Source organism: Notolabrus celidotus, chromosome 22 (genome assembly GCF_009762535.1).
Source record: "Notolabrus celidotus isolate fNotCel1 chromosome 22, fNotCel1.pri, whole genome shotgun sequence".
NCBI lineage: Eukaryota > Metazoa > Chordata > Actinopteri > Labriformes > Labridae > Notolabrus > Notolabrus celidotus.
The window spans coordinates 16,750,429-16,769,032 of record NC_048293.1 but is presented as its reverse complement, the minus strand read 5'-3'; the positions used below and the strand labels follow the sequence as shown (position 1 = coordinate 16,769,032).

The following is an 18,604-nucleotide window of genomic DNA, read 5'->3' as shown; positions in this document are numbered from 1 at the left end:
TGTGGTGAACAAAGACATACTAAAAAAATGCAATAAAAAAGTTGAATGTCAAAAGTTATCTAAAAATTAACAAATTTTATCCATTATAATAAAGAATAGTGTCAAAATAGAGCAGCTAACCTTGAGATAAAACCTTTAAAATAGAAATGTAATGAGTTTCCTGCCTTTCTTTGTTGCCAGACAACTCCTAAATTTAGGGTTAGTGAACAGTTAATTATCAAAAGCATCAGTAGCAGCAGGTTAATTCATAACAGCACAGGAAACAGCCACATGCTCACATAGGTACAGTGGGGCAAAAAAGTATTTAGTCAGCCACTGATTTTGCAAGTTCTACACTTAAAAAGATGAGATCTGTAATTTTCATCAGAGCTACACTTCAACTATGAGAGACAAAATGAGAAAAAAAAAAAATCCAGGAAATCACACCGTAGGATTTTTAAAGAATTTATTTGTAAATTATGGTGGAAAATAAGTATTTGGTCAATAACAAAAGTTCAACTCAATACTTTGTAACATAACCTTTGTTGGCAATGACAGAGGTCAAACGCACACACTGTAGCTGGTATTTTGGCCCATTCCTCCACGCAGATCTCCTCTAGAGCAGTGATGTTTTGGGGCTGTTGCTGGGCAACACAGACTTTCAACTCCCTACACAAATTGTGTACTTCTGTGATTTTTGCTCACCGTTCTCATGATCATTTTGACCCCACGGGATGAGATCTTGCGTGGGGCCCCAGATCAAGGGAGATCATCAATGGTCTTGTATGTCTTCCATTTTCTTACAATTGCTCCCACAGTTGATTTATTCACACCAACCTGCTTGCCTATTGTAGATTCACTCTTCCCAGCCTGGTGCAGGTCCACAATTTTCCTCCTGGTGTCCTTCAACAGCTCTTTGGTCTTGGCCATGGTTGAGTTTGGAGTCTGACTGTTTGAGGCTGTGGACAGGAGTCTTTTATACAGATAACCAGTTCAAACAGGTGCCATTAATACAGGTAACGAGTGGAGGACAGAAGAGCTTCTTAAAAAAGAAGTTACAGGTCTGTGAGAGCCAGAAATCTTGCTTGTTTGTGGATGACCAAATACTTATTTTCCACTTTAATTTACAAATACATTTTTTTTAAATCCTACAATGTCATTTCCTGGATTTTTTGTTCTCATTTTGTCTCTCGTAGTTGAAGTGTACCTCTAATGAAAATGACAGACCTCTCTCATCTTTCTAAGTGGGAGAACTTGCAAAATCAGTGGCTGACTAAATACTTTTTTGCCCCACTGTAGGCTCGTTTTCTGCAGACCAGCTGAATGAAGCTACATTAAATCACTTTGAGGGACAGTGGGGGTCTCGAGTTTTTGGCACCTATATTTTGGCACTGAAAGGTTTGGGAACCCCTGCTCTACAATGGAAAATGTTCCCATGAAAACTTTAAAACTATGATGAAAATGTAAGATATAACATGGTGGTGTATTATTGCTCATTTGACTTGACTCTGGCACTGGACACTTTTAAAGGGGCCTAACGGAATACTGAAAATGATCTCTTTTGAAGGGAGGTTTCAAGCTTTATATGTACATCGTGACACTGCTACTTTACACGAGTGGGTACTCTTGACAACTGTTTCTCTCCCCGCATTGTCATAAATCACTGCCCTGTGTGTAAATCAGGGTCAAGACTTTCCAAATATGCAGAAAGCGGATGTTTTCCCCACGACGCACTTCCGGGTAGCTCAGCTAGCTTTCCTGACAAACCTGCTAACGTTAACTTGTAACAATGACAGCGCCAGCATAGCAGACAGAGCTGCCTGAAGATGAGGAGCTTTATGTTGATAGTCCTTCTGGCTCCTTGTTGGGTCCACGGCGGAGTGAAGTCCAGAGTTAGTACGGAGGAAACTCTGGAAGAAAACCCCGAGCGTGGTAAGAAACCTTAACCCGGCGAGCTAACCGTTAGCTAACCGTTAGCTTCATAACTGTCTGTGATAATAAGAGTGATTAATGTGACACTATGTCATTTATGTTATTAACTGTGATGTTTGATACTTAACTGTGTTTATTTTAAAACAAGTTAAGACTTTCAGTCATAGTTAGCTGCTAGATAATCAACCTAGCAGGGCGAGGAAGGGGATGGGATTCTCCATGTTGTAGTGTTTGATAGTTTTTTGTGCATGACACATACAAAAACACAGTTCCTCCTTAACCGTGTGTTAATATTATCTCATCCCCATGCTATTCAGATGCCCTGAACTCCATCCTGTCGGATTATGAGGTGCTGCCAGTGTCAGGCCTACAACTTCACTCTGTTAGGAAGAGGGACGTCCACGCCCAGTCTCACCTGGAGCGCCTGGTGAGCTTCAGAGCCCTGCACAGGTAGAGACAGCATGTCCTATTAAGCTCCTTTTTCTCTGTTCATGAATTTCAGGATTCCATATCTTCATCTGTCTTATGCTCACACAGATGAGCAGCAAAATGTGATAACTGAAAAAGATGTGTAAAAAGTAAAAACTTCATTTACACTGCCTCCAGTTAAGCACATAGATGGACTTGAATTATTACCTATGAGTTTAAACTTTTTAAAGATTTTTTTTTTTTTTTTATTTAACCTTTATTTAACCAGGTAAAACCCATTGAGATCAGGATCTCTTTCACGAGGGTGACCTGGCCAAGAGGTCAGCAGCACATGTCACAAAACAGTCACACGAAAATGACAGCACAAATTAAAACGTACAATTTATAAATACATAGTGTTTTACAGTATGAATAAGAGGAGTGGAAGCTGTAACAAAACAACAAACAATTATTTAAGGTTTAAAACACAGGCACTGTTCAGTGCTCTCACGCTGTCTGTCCCTCAGGATAGAACGGAAGGCTCCAAGAGTCATAAGTTCAGAGAGTTTCAATGAAGTCTGTAGAGCGTTCCATGCCATAGGGGCAGCAAAGCTGAAAGCTCTTTTTCCGAATTCAGTCCTTACCCGAGGAACAGATAAAACGAGTAGTATTGGAACGCAGGGTATAGGAACTGATTTTTCTCTGCACTAAAGCGCACAAATATTGAGGAATCAAGCCTAAAAGAGCCTTATAGATTAGGGTCAGCCAGTGTTTATACCTACGTGCACTCAGAGAAGGCAAATTTGATTTCAAATCAGTCTCGAACATGTAATTTTAAGAGTAGGTCTCCTCATAGTACCATACGATACGATGTCCTTTATTGTCACCGTAGGGAAATTTGTCTTTGACACAAGAACACACAGAAATAAATAAAAAAATACAATAAATAATACACATTCATACAACACACAGCATACTCTTAAAGAGAGAGCATCATAACACTGTCCCAACTGTAATATGCTATTTACTATTTAAAATTCTGATAGAGATTGGTAAAAAGGAATTTTTAAAACGATTCAATTTACACTCGGGGACTCTGTACCTTCTTCCAGACGGTATAGTGGTCCCTGTTTGTAAATCACAGCACCAGCATAAAATCCATGCGACTCCTTTTAGTTGTAAAGGGAGCTATGATGCTCTGTTTGTGTTATTGTTTTCATCATGATTTTGTTTTGCCTTTCTCAACTTCAGAAATTTCAAGCTTTACCTGACCACCAACACAGGCCTGTTCACTGACAACTTCAAAGCTGTCTTTGTTGATAAAAATGGGAAGGAGGAAAACTACGATGTTCACCTTCAGAATTATTTCACAGGACATGTTGTTGGTGAGTGATGGAGTTATGGACTATATGTTTTTCTAAACTCCAAGTTTACTCTTTTGCCCATTTGAACTAAGAGTCTTTTATTGAACAGACAAATAATGTCTTTTTTTTCCTTTTTATGAAAAGGTATGATGTTGGATACTACTTGGTATTCTAGAGATGTTTCGATTTAATATGCATGCTAATCTTTTAATAAAGGTTACCTAATGTTTTTTGGGGGTTGCAGGAGAGGAGAACTCACGTGTGCAGGCACACATTGAAGGAGATGAGTTTTCAGCTCACATTCTTACTGATGACGCAGAGTACAATATAGAGGTAAGAAGGAAGAAGTAACGGTTTCTGAATTCTGTCCAGATAGAGATTGGCATTGACTCTTTAGCATGTCTAACTCTTGACTTCATTGAGCCATTTTAAGATAAGATAAACTTTATTGATCCTCCACTGAGTGGGGGTTAAAATAAAGCAGTTTACAGCAAGAGACAAGGGAATATGACAATGTACTTACAAAGTTAAAACAGAAAAATTCAAGGTACAAATAAGAATAATATAAAATAAAGTAAAAATAATAACAAATATATACATTATACACTATGGAAACGTCCCACTTGTGCATAGTTTAGGTATTGCACAGAGAAAATTGTTCCAGGTTGCTAAACACACACACAGTATGTACCATAATCATATGCTGAATGATGCAGTGAGCATACCCTAAGAAAATACTACAGTTATAGAATTATTGCACGGCAATGATAAGAGATGTTTTGTGATGAGGGCATTTAGACCCTAAATGATTATTTTTCTAGATATATAGCCGTTGTTTTCATTAAACATCAAATCATGTTCACAAAGCTACACAAAGAATATTCCAACTCGAATGCTTTCTGATAATATTGTACACAAATATCAGGTGAACTCGCTTCTCATTCTACGGTTCTCCAGCCTCTGTGGAGGTTCACAGATTCCCCGATCGATGGCAGACTCCTCGTGTATCGCTCTGAAGACATCAAGAACCTGAGCCGTATCGCCTCTCCAAAAGTGTGTGGGTACGTTCACGCAGAGGCCAATGACCTACTGCCACAGTCTGCCAGGAGGGACAGGGATGGGAAGGAGGAGATGGACCAGGAAAGAGGTAAGCTCTGCTGTTTGTTTCAACTAAATCTGTACATTCATAATTGTGCCTGTCTGGTGGAAAACGTGTGGGAGTGTGAAGTATATGGATTTTGAGATAATTTAGGTGCTGCCAAGGATTTGCACTCTTGTTTGCGGATGGTAAAGAGCAGATCGAGAGTAGGAGGATAACAAATGTTGAAGGTGGAGAGAAGGAAGGAGTAGGCTGTAGTAGTGAGACAAAGGAGGTGGGTGTTAGATAGAACAGTCACTTTAATAAAAGCCTTTTTATCTGTAAAACCTAGCCCATGATATGCACATACACACTGCTGACAAGTGGGTATTATGTAACAGCCCAATGCCTTTAGATTCTTTTGTGCTGCTCTGGAAATGTAAAGCATATAGCCGCGATGATATGCCAGAGGAGCTATCTCAAACACCTCTCACTGGCTGCTGCTTGAAAGCACTCATTTGGGATATGAGTCGAGGTGAAGGTTCTTATGGAGGAGGTATTAAAATTCATGGAGGCTCTGCCGCCCAATGAGATGATGCTGACTCGTCACTGGTCTCCCACTGCTTGTTGTGGAAGCCAGGGCAGCGCACACCCACACTTCTGAGCAGCACATAGCCGAGTGTATGATGTAATGCTCATATGGGATGGTTTCCTGTTGTCCTTTTCTGTTTTACCTCAACTTCTGACTCTTAGTAGATTTCGGGAAGTTTGAGGTTATGGGACATCTCTACAGATTTCCTCTGTGCTGTTTCTCAGTGGCAGTGAGACAAAACAGGGTTTTATACCAGATAGTACAAAATGTGATATACATAGACATGGATGTAGACCAGGGGTGTCCAAACTTTTTTCAAAGAGGGCCACATATGATGTTGTCAGAATACCTTAGGGCCAGTGGCGCCTACTGTGACTTAGGAATCATACAAGTTATAGATGAAATCTCTATTAAATAACAATTATTTTATTTTTTTTCTCAATAAAACAGTAACTAGGTAGTCCTCAGTTCTCCACAAGCCACGTAAACATCAGCAAACTTTATCTTCTTCTGGAGGAAAATGTTTTTCATTAGGGTCGGGCAATGTGGGAAAAAATATTGTAACCTTAATTTTCTATGGCAGGATCACTATCTGGATTTCATCATACTTCTTTTTCATGTTGTTTTTAAGACTTTTCTGACCAGCAGACAACATTTTATAACAAAACAATTATTTTCCTGCGTTCTGAACAATTTTTATAAACAATTTTTGCCTTGTCTGTACAATTTCATAATTTTGATCTTGTCTTGTGTCCTCTTTTGAGTCCTCTCAACTTTTAGTGTTAATCAAGAACATGTTCACATCATGATGAAAACATTAATTTGAAAACCTGTCAACTTGCGTTTCTTCTGTATTGCCTTCTTGCAGAATTCCCAGTGCTGTTGCTTTAGACAGGTGGTCCATATGAAGCTTTTTGAGACATTTCTGGATTGACTTTAAGTTTTGTTTGTGCACTTGAAAGAAACTGCAAATGTTTAGATGATTCAGAAGGTGATTAAAGTCTTTCCTATAAATGACACCATTTAAGATGGAAGCTTGGGGCCGTAAACAAATGGACCTTGGGCCGCGATTGGCCGTACTTTGGACATACCTATTGTAGACTTTTCAAACTGTGATGGACATTATCAGACCAATGGTTTACTAACTGGGGGATCTAGAGCCATTCGAGAGGGGCACACATGGCAGGGGAACAAGTCTTGTGGAGTCTCTCAATGAACTTGAAGTCAACATGTATTTTGCTTTACAATCATAGTAGTTGGTGAATTCGTGCTTTATGTGTCAGAAATACTTTAAGTTAAGACCTCTGGAACACATTAATCTTAAACAGTCTGAACCCTAACGCAAAAGAAAAACTACTTTTAAATTCTTGCCTGAAGAACAGCTCCATCAGTTCACAGGCACACAAAAAAAAGTGCAGCTAATTATGAAAATGAGGGCAATTAACAGTGGGATACTGGAGCACGGCCTCATTTCAACCTGATGTCTGTGGAAGCTTCTGTTTGACTATTTTCGTGTGGAAATCCTCAAAAGTCGCACTGCTTGTTGTTTCTTCTCCCCCTCTAATTTATTTGTCTGCCTGTGGCTATTTCTGTTTCTCTGCCCCCTTCTCTCTTCTCTGCATCTGTTCCCCCTCGCTCCTTTCTGCTCAGGACACCACCACAGAGAGAAGAGGCAGGCTCACGATCACAAGAAGAACACCTGCCACCTGCTGCTAGTTGCGGATTACCGTTTCTTTAAACACATGGGCCGCGGACAAGAGAGCGTCACTCTCAACTACCTGGTCCGTCTTTATGCACAAAAAGTTTTTTTTCTAGTGGAAATAATTCAGCATGTAAAGATTGAACAGGCATTCAAACGCTGTTAAGCTGAAAATGTACAGCTTGATTTCCCTCTTTGATTTCCACAGTTTAGTTTAACATGATCAGATGGACAAATCTGTAATCAGTATTCAAATGTAACCTATCTGCATTAAAATTAGCTTTTGCTGTGTAAATATTTGTGTACTTCTTAAAGATTTTTTAATATATATATTTATTTTCTTTCCTCAGATTGAGCTGATCGATCGAGTTGATGACATTTACAGAAACACAACCTGGGACGATGAATTCAAAGGCTATGGGGTCCAGATCCATCAGGTGTGCTGTGTGCTGCTGGCTGTGTTTTCGTAGTAAAATACTTTAAATTCCGATACGAATTTGTGGCTATTAAGCATCAAACATTACAGCTGTCAGCAGCGTGGCAGCTTTGTTTCAAGTTGTTTAGCCCCGGAAGTGAAGCTGTGAACAACACTTTCCCCTCAGCGAGTCTGAGAGCAGCGTTTTTTAAGAGGAACTGAAAGCTTTTGTGTTAGCCTCGTGGGTTAATTTAATTTGTTCCACAGGCTTTGGGAATGAATGGAGACACTGTCTGACATACTGTGAGTCCTGGGTTTTCTCACTGAAAAGATATGCATGTATTTAGCCCCTCAGAGTTGTTTTCTTCATCTTACATGTCAAGAAAAACTTTTCACCCCATAAGATTTTCGTGAATGTAAAGGAGCTTATTGAATCAAATCTCCAAATGTTTTTAAAAAAGACATTCACCCAGGCATTCAAGCTTTCTTAAAACAATCAAACTGAATTAAAGTTTGTAACTGACACAAGGATACTGTTGATAAACCATGCTGAAGTTTTATGTTGGATGATTCCATTTATTTGGTTTTATTCATGATGTTATAATAATTTAAATGTGTGTGTTAAGCAGCTTAAAATCCAGAATACAACATGTTTCACCCAACATTTAGTTTAGCTTTGTTTTCTTTTAATGCATTGAACAACACTGAGTGATTCTGATTACATTTACATAAAGGGTGTCTTAACTTTCTCAGATCATCATCAACAAGGAGCCAACAAAGCCTCCCGCCGGCCATGTTGGTTCTAACTGGGTCCACTATAACATGGAGAACAGCCCTGGGAAGGGGAGGGAGGTCTGGGATGTGAAGAGACTTCTTGAGGTAAGAAAGAGAGACACGGAGAGAAGTTCAAAGGCTAAAAAGAAAGATGAATTGTGTCTAGTTGCAAAAAATTAACTCAGAGCAAGAGTCTATCTTTGTGAGAGGATTAGGGAGGGAGGGAGGGAGAGAGGGAGGGAAAGTGTGGCTCACTGGGAATTTTCCAGTCCCAATCTTGAGGCTGGACATGACTTGAAAGTGAACTTTAATGCAAATCAGCAGAATGCAACATGTTTTCACACAAATACACAACATGCATGTATGTATTATATGTAAGTACACAAGTAACAAGATATCCCTGTAAACAAAAACAAAAGGAGCAAAACTTTGCAGGCTGCACTGAAATAATATTAACTATACCTGTACATTAATTAGGAAAATAGTTGTGTATGTAGTACGTACTGCATACTGCCATTCTATCAGTTATGCTCTGATACTTTAATAATGCACAATTGCAGTGGCTAAGGCTCACTTAATAAAACGTGTCTTGATATTACACTGCAGTTTATCCTCACTGTGTCAGAGTTAAGAGTTCTTTCTCCAAGGATCAGTTTACGCTGGTTGTGAGTCCCGTCAGCCTCAGAGGTGAACTTAAATGCTGCTAGATAACATGTCTGCTTGTTTTCCTTAGCAATTCAGCTCAGACATCGCTGACAACGCCTCCGTTGTGTGTCTGGCCCACCTGTTCACCTACCAGGACTTTGATGAGGGCACACTAGGGCTGGCCTACGTGGCCCCCTCCAAACCTCTGGCCCTGGGTGGTCTCTGTCCAAGAGGTAAGGACACATCCTAAAGCAGCAAAAGGACTTACATTCAGCAACACCTACATTTAGTATATAGTTAATGCAGCGGGACATAGTGAAATACTTTAAAGTATCATTACCCTTAACTTTCTGTGTTGGTCTTTTGGAGACCCTTTAAGATGCAGAATCAGTGAGACTCTGGTACAGTCGTGTTAAGTGAACGTATATGTTTGTAAGGCTGAGCTCACGCTACAGGAAATGTCTGAAAACCAGCGTGCATCATGCTCACATGGAGATATTCGACAGACTTCCTCCTCTCTTATCCTAAACCTGCACACATTTCTTCTTAATCTGATTCCCAGGCTGCTTGTAAATCTCTTCACCCTTCAGACAGAAGCCTATGAATACTGATCAGGGAATTACCAGAAATCATTTTGAAGAAGGGAGAAGATGTCCCTGGGCTGTTGTAAAGTGAAGCAGACTGACTCCTCTCTTTGATTGTGTCATTTTGTAGCGTACTACCCATCCCACTCTACAAAGAAACCCAGTTACCTCAACACGGGCCTGACCAGCACCAAGAACTACGGAAAAACCATCCTCACAAAGGTCTGTGTCACAAACTTAATCTTTGGCGAAACAAATCACCAGGTGCTCTCAGTTATTGTGCGACAGTTCATCCTGCCAAGTTTGGAGCCTAAGTAGGGCAGACACACCTCACTGCGTGGGTGTTACGATGAGTAATGACTGTGTATTTTAACACCTCATGTGTCAGTTTGTGGCTCCTCTGCTCCTCTGCAGTTTACAGTGATGTGCCAGAATGAATGTGAAGATTTGATTGGCTATTTGCTGCTTAACTGATACAGTTTAACTTTAGCCTCTGTGGGTGTTTCCAAACCTTTGTCATGTTTTTAACTGTTAAAGTTAAACTGTCAGCAATCTTGTGAAGGGGGCCTGAACATGGACTTATCTAAACAGCTCTTCTCCTTTTCCACTCTGTTGTATGAAGAAACCCACAGCACACAAGAAGACACAAGAAGCACTTAGCTCCTAGATAGCTAGCTATTACATCCTCTGTGTCGTCTATTAGCTACGTGATTAAACACAGTTTGGAAATTGTGTGAAATTACATTTTTCATGTCAAATAAATCCCAACAGGAAGCTGATTTGGTGACCACTCATGAGCTTGGCCACAACTTTGGAGCCGAGCACGATCCTGACAACATCCAGTACTGTGCTCCCAGCGACGACAACGGGGGGAAGTTTGTCATGTACCCCATCGCCGTGAGTGGAGACCATGTCAACAACAAGGTACCTTCTAAAGAAGTGAATCGTCCATAATCTTCCATATATGCTAAGACACAAGAGAAGGATCACCGCTCAGTATGTGCATCATTTCCTCTGTATATACCAAAGTGTGATATTAAGTGTGAATTCCTCTTTTAAATGTGATGCTTAACCTACAGAGTGTTGGATAAATGTGAGTCACAGTTGTTCCTGTGAAATATGATGACAGACAGTAAATGTACTGTACCTCCTCCGCAACTGGCTTTGTGTCACTGCTGCTGCAGTTCAACGTTAAAACTTCTCTTCTTAATTTGTCGTGACTCATTCTGGACTTCAAGCTTTACACTCTGCAAAAGATATTCATGTCTTTAATCAATTATTTACACTTTGTTGATGCAACTTTTTGAGTACATGATCATCTATTGTCATTATAGTATTTTAGCATCACAGCAGTCTGTCTCTCTTTCTCTGTTGAGTGTAATGTCCAACTCTTTATTTCTTCTTCCCCCCTAAAGCGTTTCTCCAACTGCAGCAAGATCTCAGTGGGAAAGACGTTACGTTTTAAGGCTCCCGATTGCTTCAAAGTGAGGAACAGTAAAGTATGTGGGAACTCCAGAGTGGAGGAGGGGGAGGAGTGTGACCCCGGGCTGCTTCACATCAACGACGACCCCTGCTGCACTTCTGACTGTAAATTTCAATCCGGTGTACAGTGCAGGTATGGGCTACATTGTTAAAACGTGATCAGTGTGTTCTCTACAAAGTCAAACTTTGGATTCATTGATTGAAACCTTGTGGTCATGTGTGTTTCACTCCCTCACTTCTCTCCACAGTGACAGAAACAGCCCTTGCTGTAGAAACTGCAAGTTTGAGCAGGCAGGGACAAGGTGTCAGGAACCAATCAGTGCGACCTGTAAGGGCATATCATCCTGCACAGGTGAGCTCCCCCTGCTGGTGAATTAGAAGGACTGCAGCAGTTACTGCAGAAGCTCTGGGCACTTTTCTTTATGTTGGAAGAATAAATCCCGACCAGCTTCTCCTTTCACTTCCCGTATTAGGCAACAGCAGCCAGTGTCCACCTCCTGAAAATGCTGCAGACGACACGGTGTGTGTCGACAGTGGCCGGTGCCACAATGGAGAATGTAACCCTTTCTGTGAGGCCATGCAGAACCTTCAGTCCTGTGCCTGCAACGGTAAAAATAACACTTTGTTGTGAGATCTGAGGAGAAGTGACTGATGAAAGTCTGAAGTAGATTGTTTGTTTGACTAATGTTGTGAGTCTGAACTGTTAAACAGAAGATTCACAGATGGGCAAAGAATTATGAAGTAAAGCAATGAGCTTTATACCTGCAGAAATAGTTTAATTGATTGGTTCAGGAATTTTATACCAGTTTTATAACAAGATAAACTCACAGGACGAATATCAAAAGTTACATCTTTTGTGACTGATCAAAACATCCAAATGTTTTATCTTTTATTTATTTATTCTTTATTGGTTCTCTATTTTTTCTACCCATAATCTACTACCACTACTTGCTGATGCACTAACCAAATTTACCCCTGGGGATCAATGAAGTATTGCCCTATCTTATCTTATTATATCTTAAAATGCTTCTTTATTTCCATTAAATTTAGGAATGATATGTCTGTATTACTTTTAAAGTAAAGTATCCTATTAACTTTATACACACTGTCCTGAAAAAAAACCTCATATGTGCGCTCTCACTGTAAGTTGAAATGTATTTATCATACCGACCATAGTTTAGTTAAGTGATGTTAAAGTTGATTCCCTCGTCTGTTTGCAGAGACGGAGGACTCGTGCAAAGTGTGCTGCAGGGGAAAAAATGGCACCTGTTCCCCGTTCATCCAGCTCAATGGCAGTTTTCTTTACCTCCGCAAAGGGAAACCCTGCACCGTGGGCTTCTGCGACGAGGCCGTGAGTCACCTAATCTTTCACTCTACGAACTGCCGGCTAATCCTTCAATGTTTACAGAATATTCTTATAAACACTACCAGTCAAAAGTTTGGACACACCTTCTCATTCAAGGGTTTGTATTTATTTTAATTATTTGAACACTGTAGATTAATACTGAAGACATCAAAACTATGAAAGAACATATATGGAATTATTTAATTAACGATAAAGTGTTAAACAAACCAGAGTATGTTTTATATTTTAGATTCTGTTAAGTAGCCCCCTTTTGCCTTCATGACAGCTTTGCACACTCTTGGTATTCTCTCAGTCTGCTTCATGAAGTGGTCTCCTGTAATGGTTTCTAATTAACATGAGCCTTGTCAAGAGTTCATTTGTAGAATGACTTGCCTTCTTAATGTGTTTGAGACCATCAGTTGTGTTGTTCAGAGGTAGGGTTAGTACACAATGGATAGCCCTATTTGACTACTGTTGTAATCCATATTATGGCAAAATCAGATCATTTCATAGTTTTGATGTCTTCAGTATTAATCTACAATGTTGAAAATAATTAAAATAAATAAAAACCATTGCATGAGAGGGTGTGTCCAAACTTTCGAGTGGTAGTGTATGTCTTACATATTATGGTAGTAATCTGTGTTTTCTTTCTGTGGCTGCTTCCCGAAACAGGGAAAGTGCATGAAGCAGGTGCAGGACGTGATCGAGAGGTTGTGGGATTTTATCGACAAGCTGGACATCAACACGTTCGGTGAGTTTACATGAGAATGAGTGAAAAAGTTCCCAAAGAAGACATAACCTCATCTCTGTTTTATTGTCTGACCAACTCCTCTACACCTCCTCCTACAGGGAAGTTCCTGGCTGATAACATCGTGGGCTCTGTGGTGGTGTTTTCCCTTGTTTTCTGGATTCCTCTCAGTATCCTGGTTCACTGTGTGGTAAGGAAATCCCCTTACCCGGTTTCTCAGCGTGCTCTTAACTGTCCTTTTTGTCATGGAGCTGTTTTTGAAGCTAGATCTCTGCTCAACACGCCACAGATAAGACCTTAATTTCCTTTTCTCTTCTTTTCTGCAGGACAAGCGACTTGACCAGCAGTACGAGGAGAACACTAAGTCCTTATTCTACCCTCCAAGTGTAAGTGTCCCATCTCTTCAGTGGCAAATTACAGTACGATCCTGTGCACTAGCCTTGCTGCCACACTAACCAAACTAATACTGATCCCTTTGCTTCTTTTAAACACACTGACATCTTAAAGAAAGGGAGGGAAGGAGGGGGCGAGGAGGCTGAATGTTCAGGTTGTCTTGTGTGATCAGATTTAATTATAGAGGTTACAGGACGGCAGTTTAAAAAAGGGGGGGGGGTGGTAGCTTCAAACTATAAAAGAAAGCCAAATGTATAAAGTTCAAGCTCAACTTTGCAGCCAGATGAAACCACAAAACATTCAGAAAATACATTTATACAAGATATAAATGTTCTTAAAATCAGATCTGATGTTTACAGTTATAACACAATAAGGAGGGTTAGGGTGAGAGTGAACTAGCAGTCAGGTTCTTCGTCGGGCTCTGAATGACCTGTCCATCCCTCTTTGCCTTGGCCCTCTCCGTTCTCGTTGGAACTGCAGCAGATGGTGGAAGTTTGTAGTAGAGCTCCCGCCATAGGTGAGTGCGTGTGCCATGCTTTGGTGTTGCGATGCGTTTGCCATTGAGTCCATGAGGATGCATGGTCATTGGCCCACGTTCTGGATACTCCTCCTGCAGTCACTTACTCCTTGATGTAATCACTGATCTGTTTGCACTTCACCCCGCCCTCTGACTCCACTCTCTGTCATCCATGTTTGATGAAGAGAGAGAAAGGACTCCCAACTTAATGTCGCAATGGGGCGAGTTTGTTCCCCTGCACGTGAGTCACACCGGATCAGAAATTACCTCAAGAAAGCAAGATTGCATTCTGGGAGTATTCAAACAGAGAGAGGACTGAACAGGTTGCACCTTGTTGTCTTCTGTGAGATTTGAGGCAGTGTGTGTCAGCGTTTTTTAAGTTTGCATCTGCTGCTGTTTAAAGCCGCAACATGAAGAGGGTTTTGTCTTTTAGGTGATTGTTTTTATTCACTCTTTTCTTTTGTCTTTTGTACTCGCCGTCTGCTCTGTGTTCCGTCCCATGAAGTTTGATTGGGAACATGAGGAGACTGGGGGAACATTCCTCTGTACGCGTTTCTCATGGCATGACATTCAGACTTTTGATATCAAGGAAGTAAAAGAGAGAAATATCACTTTAATGATGGCTGGAGTCCATTAAGGTGAGAGTAAGCCCAAAAAGTGAGCCAGCATGCACAGTATCAGGGTCCTTGTGCTCCTGGATGGACTACACCCATCATTAATATGAGCTACATCTCGTTTTGACATCGAGGAGGAATGTCCACTGTGAGAAATGTTGGTTTTACTCATTCCCACTTTAAAGGGGGGGTTAGGGGTTATCATAGGATGCAGATAGAAAAGAACTAATTTCATTAAGGTAAAACAGAAAAGGTCTGGGGCTTTTGATTTGTTAAACTTTGAACACCAGTAGAGATATCAGAGTGAGCAGAATGGAGTAAAAGGGAATGGATCCCACCTCAGTCAGTCTTCTTTGATGTGCTTTGGTCTCACATGTTCTCCTCGCTCTTCAGAGTCAAGAAATGCTGAACAACCTCGAGTCAACATCCATGCGCATCGTCAAGCCTCCTCAACCTCCCTCCTCCTCCGGCGGCCGGACCGCGCACTTCTCCCCGCCCCTCCACCAGGCTCAGCAGCTGAACCAGGCTGCCACTCCTCCCGCAACCACCACCAGCAGCAGCAGCAGTACCCAGGACCCCGGTCCGAGCTACGTCCCCACCCCGGACAGCGCAGGGGGGCTCCGGATGGCCACCATCCAGGAGGACACCAGCAGCGACTCTCACCTGGTAGAGGAGGGCCTGCCGGACGATTTCACAACCGCAGGAGCCTCCTCGTCGGCTACGAAATCCTCCTACGAGGATCTGACAGAACAGAACCAGTCAGCAAGGGGGGACCGCCGGCGCCTCAAGAGGCAGGAGTGCGTTGACACTAAAGAGACGGAGTGCTGAGAGCCGTCAGCACTGATCGTGTTTTAGGGAACATGCAAATTCACGCTGCATCATATCTGTTGCTCTTTTTCTCTTGTTGCAAATCACAGACTGTAAGTGTTGAATGGTAAATATACATTAAAATGTAGATCTAACTCTAACAGAACTACAGACGAGAATCAGATGTTAATCTGTCAGCTGGATTAAACCACCATGTGAATAGATCATTAAGACTGCAAACAACGTCGAGGTAATTTGATTTTTCCAAAGTAGATCTACAGAGACAGATCTGCTTAGGAACAGTTGGCCCAAACATTCAGTAAATTGTCATCGTGTCATAACCCAGAGCTTACATTTTCTGTGAATGTGCAGATTCTTTTCAACAACAAAAAGTTGTTCCTTAAGAAGATGAGCTGTGATTCTGACTCATAAGTTACAGAGCTTTTTAACGTAGTAAAGCTGTTTTTGTTTTTCATTAAAGGAAACATTTCAGTGTGAGGCATTAAGCAACAAACACTGACCTTTTAACTTTAAAGAAATGTTGTGTCATATCTGCACTTGAAGTATTTTAAACATCACTGGAAAAGAAAGTTGTATACATGTTGTCAATGTTGAGTGTCATCAGTGGTTTGTTTTCATTCTAAAAACTGACTTGTGTGATATTTTTGACATCTTTCTACTTGAGCTTCGTCATGTTCATACTGAGTTAAAGAATGCTTGTCTGCATCAGTATTACAAACTTATGTATCATACTCAAGGTGCCTTTTCTGAGTTTGTATCTCACTGTTAAGACTTCTAGCGGCACAAAAAAATGTAAAAAATCCCCTCATGTGAAGGTATTCTTGACAATCCTGCATTTAATTTCAAAAGGAACTTATAGAGGTGCTCCATGTTATTTTATCACTTTGTTTTCTGTCTTTGTGCCAACACAAGTGAAAGCCTGTCTTATTTAACAATGTCTCACCGCTGTTGCCTGCTGTGTCACGTTTAGACTGTAAAATATGTAACTGCTGGTCAAGAAAAGGAAGTAGTTGCTAACATTGACTCTGCTGGATAGATGTGAACTGTTACACAATGAGCAGCTGTCCCATGTCCTGATGATAAGTATGTTATTGATGTTTCTATGCTTTTTTTAAACACATCTCAAAATAAAGAATCTTTATTGTGCTTTAAACATGAAATCATACACTTGTTCTTGATAACTGGAGTACAAATCAGGGTTTTTAAAGTTTCATAGCAGGAATGAAGTCCCTCCTTGGCCTTAATACTGGAGGGGGTTTTATTTGTCGCAGAAGATATATCACACAAAAATGTTCCAAAGCTGCAGCCTCACTGGTCGCAGAGGAGGCTGCTCTCTGGGCTCTTGGTGTCGATATCTCCCCAGTACGGCAGAATGAAAGGCAGAGCGGCAACACGTGACTCCAGCAGCCCCCACAGGTGCTGAGCTAGGAACTGGTTTCCCTTGTCTGAGAGGTGCAGCCCATCAGACAGGTAGACTGAGTAGTCCTGTGAGGCAGAGGACAAAACAGGAAGACTGATACTTACAGATTCTCACATTGACATATTTGAAAAGATTTGATATTTCAAGCAGATGGACATTATGACTATATTAAAAACAGCTTCCCAAAAATGGCTAAATAGTGCCCCCTTCAATTTGCACATTGCAAAGGGCCAGCCCCTCAAGACAGTTCAACATACATGCATTAACATTTTTTTGCAATGGAATCATGCCAAGACCTACAAAAAAGCCTCTTGACGTCAAGGTGAAATCCCAACAGGAAGCACAGAAATTTGTAATTCTGACACCTGATTAAGGGTATGTATTTACATTGTAATGTAATTTTTACTATCAGGGAATGAGAGGAGAACACTTAAATCCAAATAAATATTAATGTATCATTAATACATATGCTATTCTCTGTTTATGTTGAATTTGATGCATAGAGAAAGGTCATGTTCTTCTGATCCATTGTACACTGACTTAAAGTATTAATAGGTTTTACTAACATAAACTGGATTTTAATTAAGGGAAAGATTTTTCTACATAGGATACTCACAGTTCCTCCACATTCCTGTTTTCCATCTTGATGTTTAATGTCTAATAAAACTTGTCAGTAAAAGTTACAGCAACCACCCACCTGTCCATCTTTCTGCATCAGCGTCCAGAGGTCCAGGACGTCAGCACCACACTGCCCGGCAGCCTGGACGCACGCCTGAGCATACTGCCCTGCTACAGAGTTGTGACGGTTAAGAGGACTTCCTGGAAAAGACACAAGGACATGAGCTGTAGAAATGTGCTTTTTCACACTACAAGTACATAAAGTGAGACATATCAAGAAAGAGAGTTACCTTTCAAAATGCACTCCTTCTCCCAGGCTGGTTCATGAAGAGGTGGAGGTGTGATGAAGATTACTCTGTCTGCTGACACTCCTGCTGAAGTCAGGAGGCTGGTGATCTCCTTCATGTTCTCTGAGTACTCCTGAAGGGGGACGTGCTGTTGGGGGTTTATATCTGTGGAAAAGTTAAAGACAAAAAGAACAAAAAGAAGAATGCTTAATCGTGAGAGCATTTTTATCTCCAGCTGTTTATTTAAGGCCCAAGCATTTAGGTTTTTCATAGCAGGTTCTGTGAGTGAATCTGTACCTTCCAGTGAGCTGTCATTGGCTCCAAAGAAAACAGTGACAGCAGCTATCTTGTTGCTGTCTGCTGCTGAGTTTTGACAGTCGATGAGGCGAGGAAGAATCATCTTAGCCCATCTGGAGTTGTAGCCAGAGAGTCCTCTGTTAACAACATCACACTTCCTGGAGGGACAACATGCCACAAAGTCAGGTAACATTAAGCTGCACTTGAGTTTGACTTTAATTGAAAGTATAAATTGAAAGAACGTGAACAAACTACCCACCTTGCCAATTTGTTGGCAATTTCCGCCCCCCAGCCATTGACTTGAAAGGAAAACTGAAGGAAGTAACAGAAGGGATTTACTTTAAACTGAAACTCACATGCTGGCAACTAATGCAACATGAAAAACAAAGTGAGGAATGATAGCGTACTTTTCATTTTTATAAAACGTTTTCTTTACGAGCTAACCTGTGTGATGGAGTCTCCAAATAAAACCACTTGAGGCCAAACAACAAATTTGGGCTTTGACATCATGGATCTGTAAAGCGGAACCATTTACTCTGAGCGGACCAGGAAGAGGCTGCACTGAGTTAACCTAACTTCCGGTGA

General features: G+C 41.0%; 2 protein-coding genes across 4 annotated transcripts; one reads left to right on the top strand and one right to left on the bottom strand.

Moving 5' to 3' along the window:
* Nucleotides 1-637: 637 nt before the first annotated feature.
* adam17a (ADAM metallopeptidase domain 17a) lies at nucleotides 638-16,557 on the top strand. Of its 3 annotated transcripts, none has more exons than XM_034674521.1 (21): nucleotides 638-762; nucleotides 849-995; nucleotides 1,776-1,911; nucleotides 2,229-2,361; nucleotides 3,571-3,704; nucleotides 3,928-4,016; nucleotides 4,641-4,830; nucleotides 7,004-7,134; nucleotides 7,403-7,489; nucleotides 8,221-8,346; nucleotides 8,975-9,119; nucleotides 9,601-9,692; nucleotides 10,242-10,394; nucleotides 10,886-11,085; nucleotides 11,201-11,304; nucleotides 11,426-11,560; nucleotides 12,173-12,303; nucleotides 12,970-13,048; nucleotides 13,147-13,235; nucleotides 13,372-13,431; nucleotides 14,963-16,557. In XM_034674521.1, the coding sequence occupies exons 3-21, from the start codon at nucleotides 1,806-1,808 to the stop codon at nucleotides 15,395-15,397; spliced, it is 2,619 nt and encodes an 872-aa protein (XP_034530412.1). In that variant the 5' UTR covers nucleotides 638-762; nucleotides 849-995; nucleotides 1,776-1,805; the 3' UTR covers nucleotides 15,398-16,557. The 3 variants fall into 3 exon arrangements, with proteins under 3 accessions (XP_034530412.1, XP_034530413.1, XP_034530411.1); XM_034674520.1 differs by having other exon boundaries at nucleotides 669-762; nucleotides 892-995; XM_034674522.1 differs by lacking the exon at nucleotides 849-995.
* Nucleotides 16,520-18,593, bottom strand: iah1 (isoamyl acetate hydrolyzing esterase 1 (putative)). The gene is made up of 6 exons (XM_034674525.1): nucleotides 18,464-18,593; nucleotides 18,279-18,331; nucleotides 18,020-18,177; nucleotides 17,726-17,887; nucleotides 17,515-17,636; nucleotides 16,520-16,882 (listed from the first exon to the last, which is right to left on the bottom strand). The coding sequence occupies exons 1-6, from the start codon at nucleotides 18,548-18,550 to the stop codon at nucleotides 16,706-16,708; spliced, it is 759 nt and encodes a 252-aa protein (XP_034530416.1). The 5' UTR covers nucleotides 18,551-18,593; the 3' UTR covers nucleotides 16,520-16,705.
* Between the last annotated feature and the right edge of the window lie 11 nt (nucleotides 18,594-18,604).

Bases quoted from the DNA above. Each gene is read 5' to 3' on its own strand.
- adam17a (XM_034674520.1), top strand. From the start codon at position 714: ATGAGATCTTGCGTGGGGCCCCAGATCAAGGGAGATCATCAATGGTCT. The intron at 11,086-11,200 runs GTATGGGCTACA...TTCTCTCCACAG, and splicing joins CAATCCGGTGTACAGTGCAG to TGACAGAAACAGCCCTTGCT. The intron at 13,236-13,371 runs GTAAGGAAATCC...TCTTTTCTGCAG, and splicing joins GTATCCTGGTTCACTGTGTG to GACAAGCGACTTGACCAGCA.
- iah1 (XM_034674525.1), bottom strand. From the start codon at position 18,550: ATGGTTCCGCTTTACAGATCCATGATGTCAAAGCCCAAATTTGTTGTT. The intron at 18,332-18,463 runs GTTAGCTCGTAA...TACTTCCTTCAG, and splicing joins TTGGAGACTCCATCACACAG to TTTTCCTTTCAAGTCAATGG. The intron at 17,888-18,019 runs GTACAGATTCAC...ACTTTTCCACAG, and splicing joins CAATGACAGCTCACTGGAAG to ATATAAACCCCCAACAGCAC.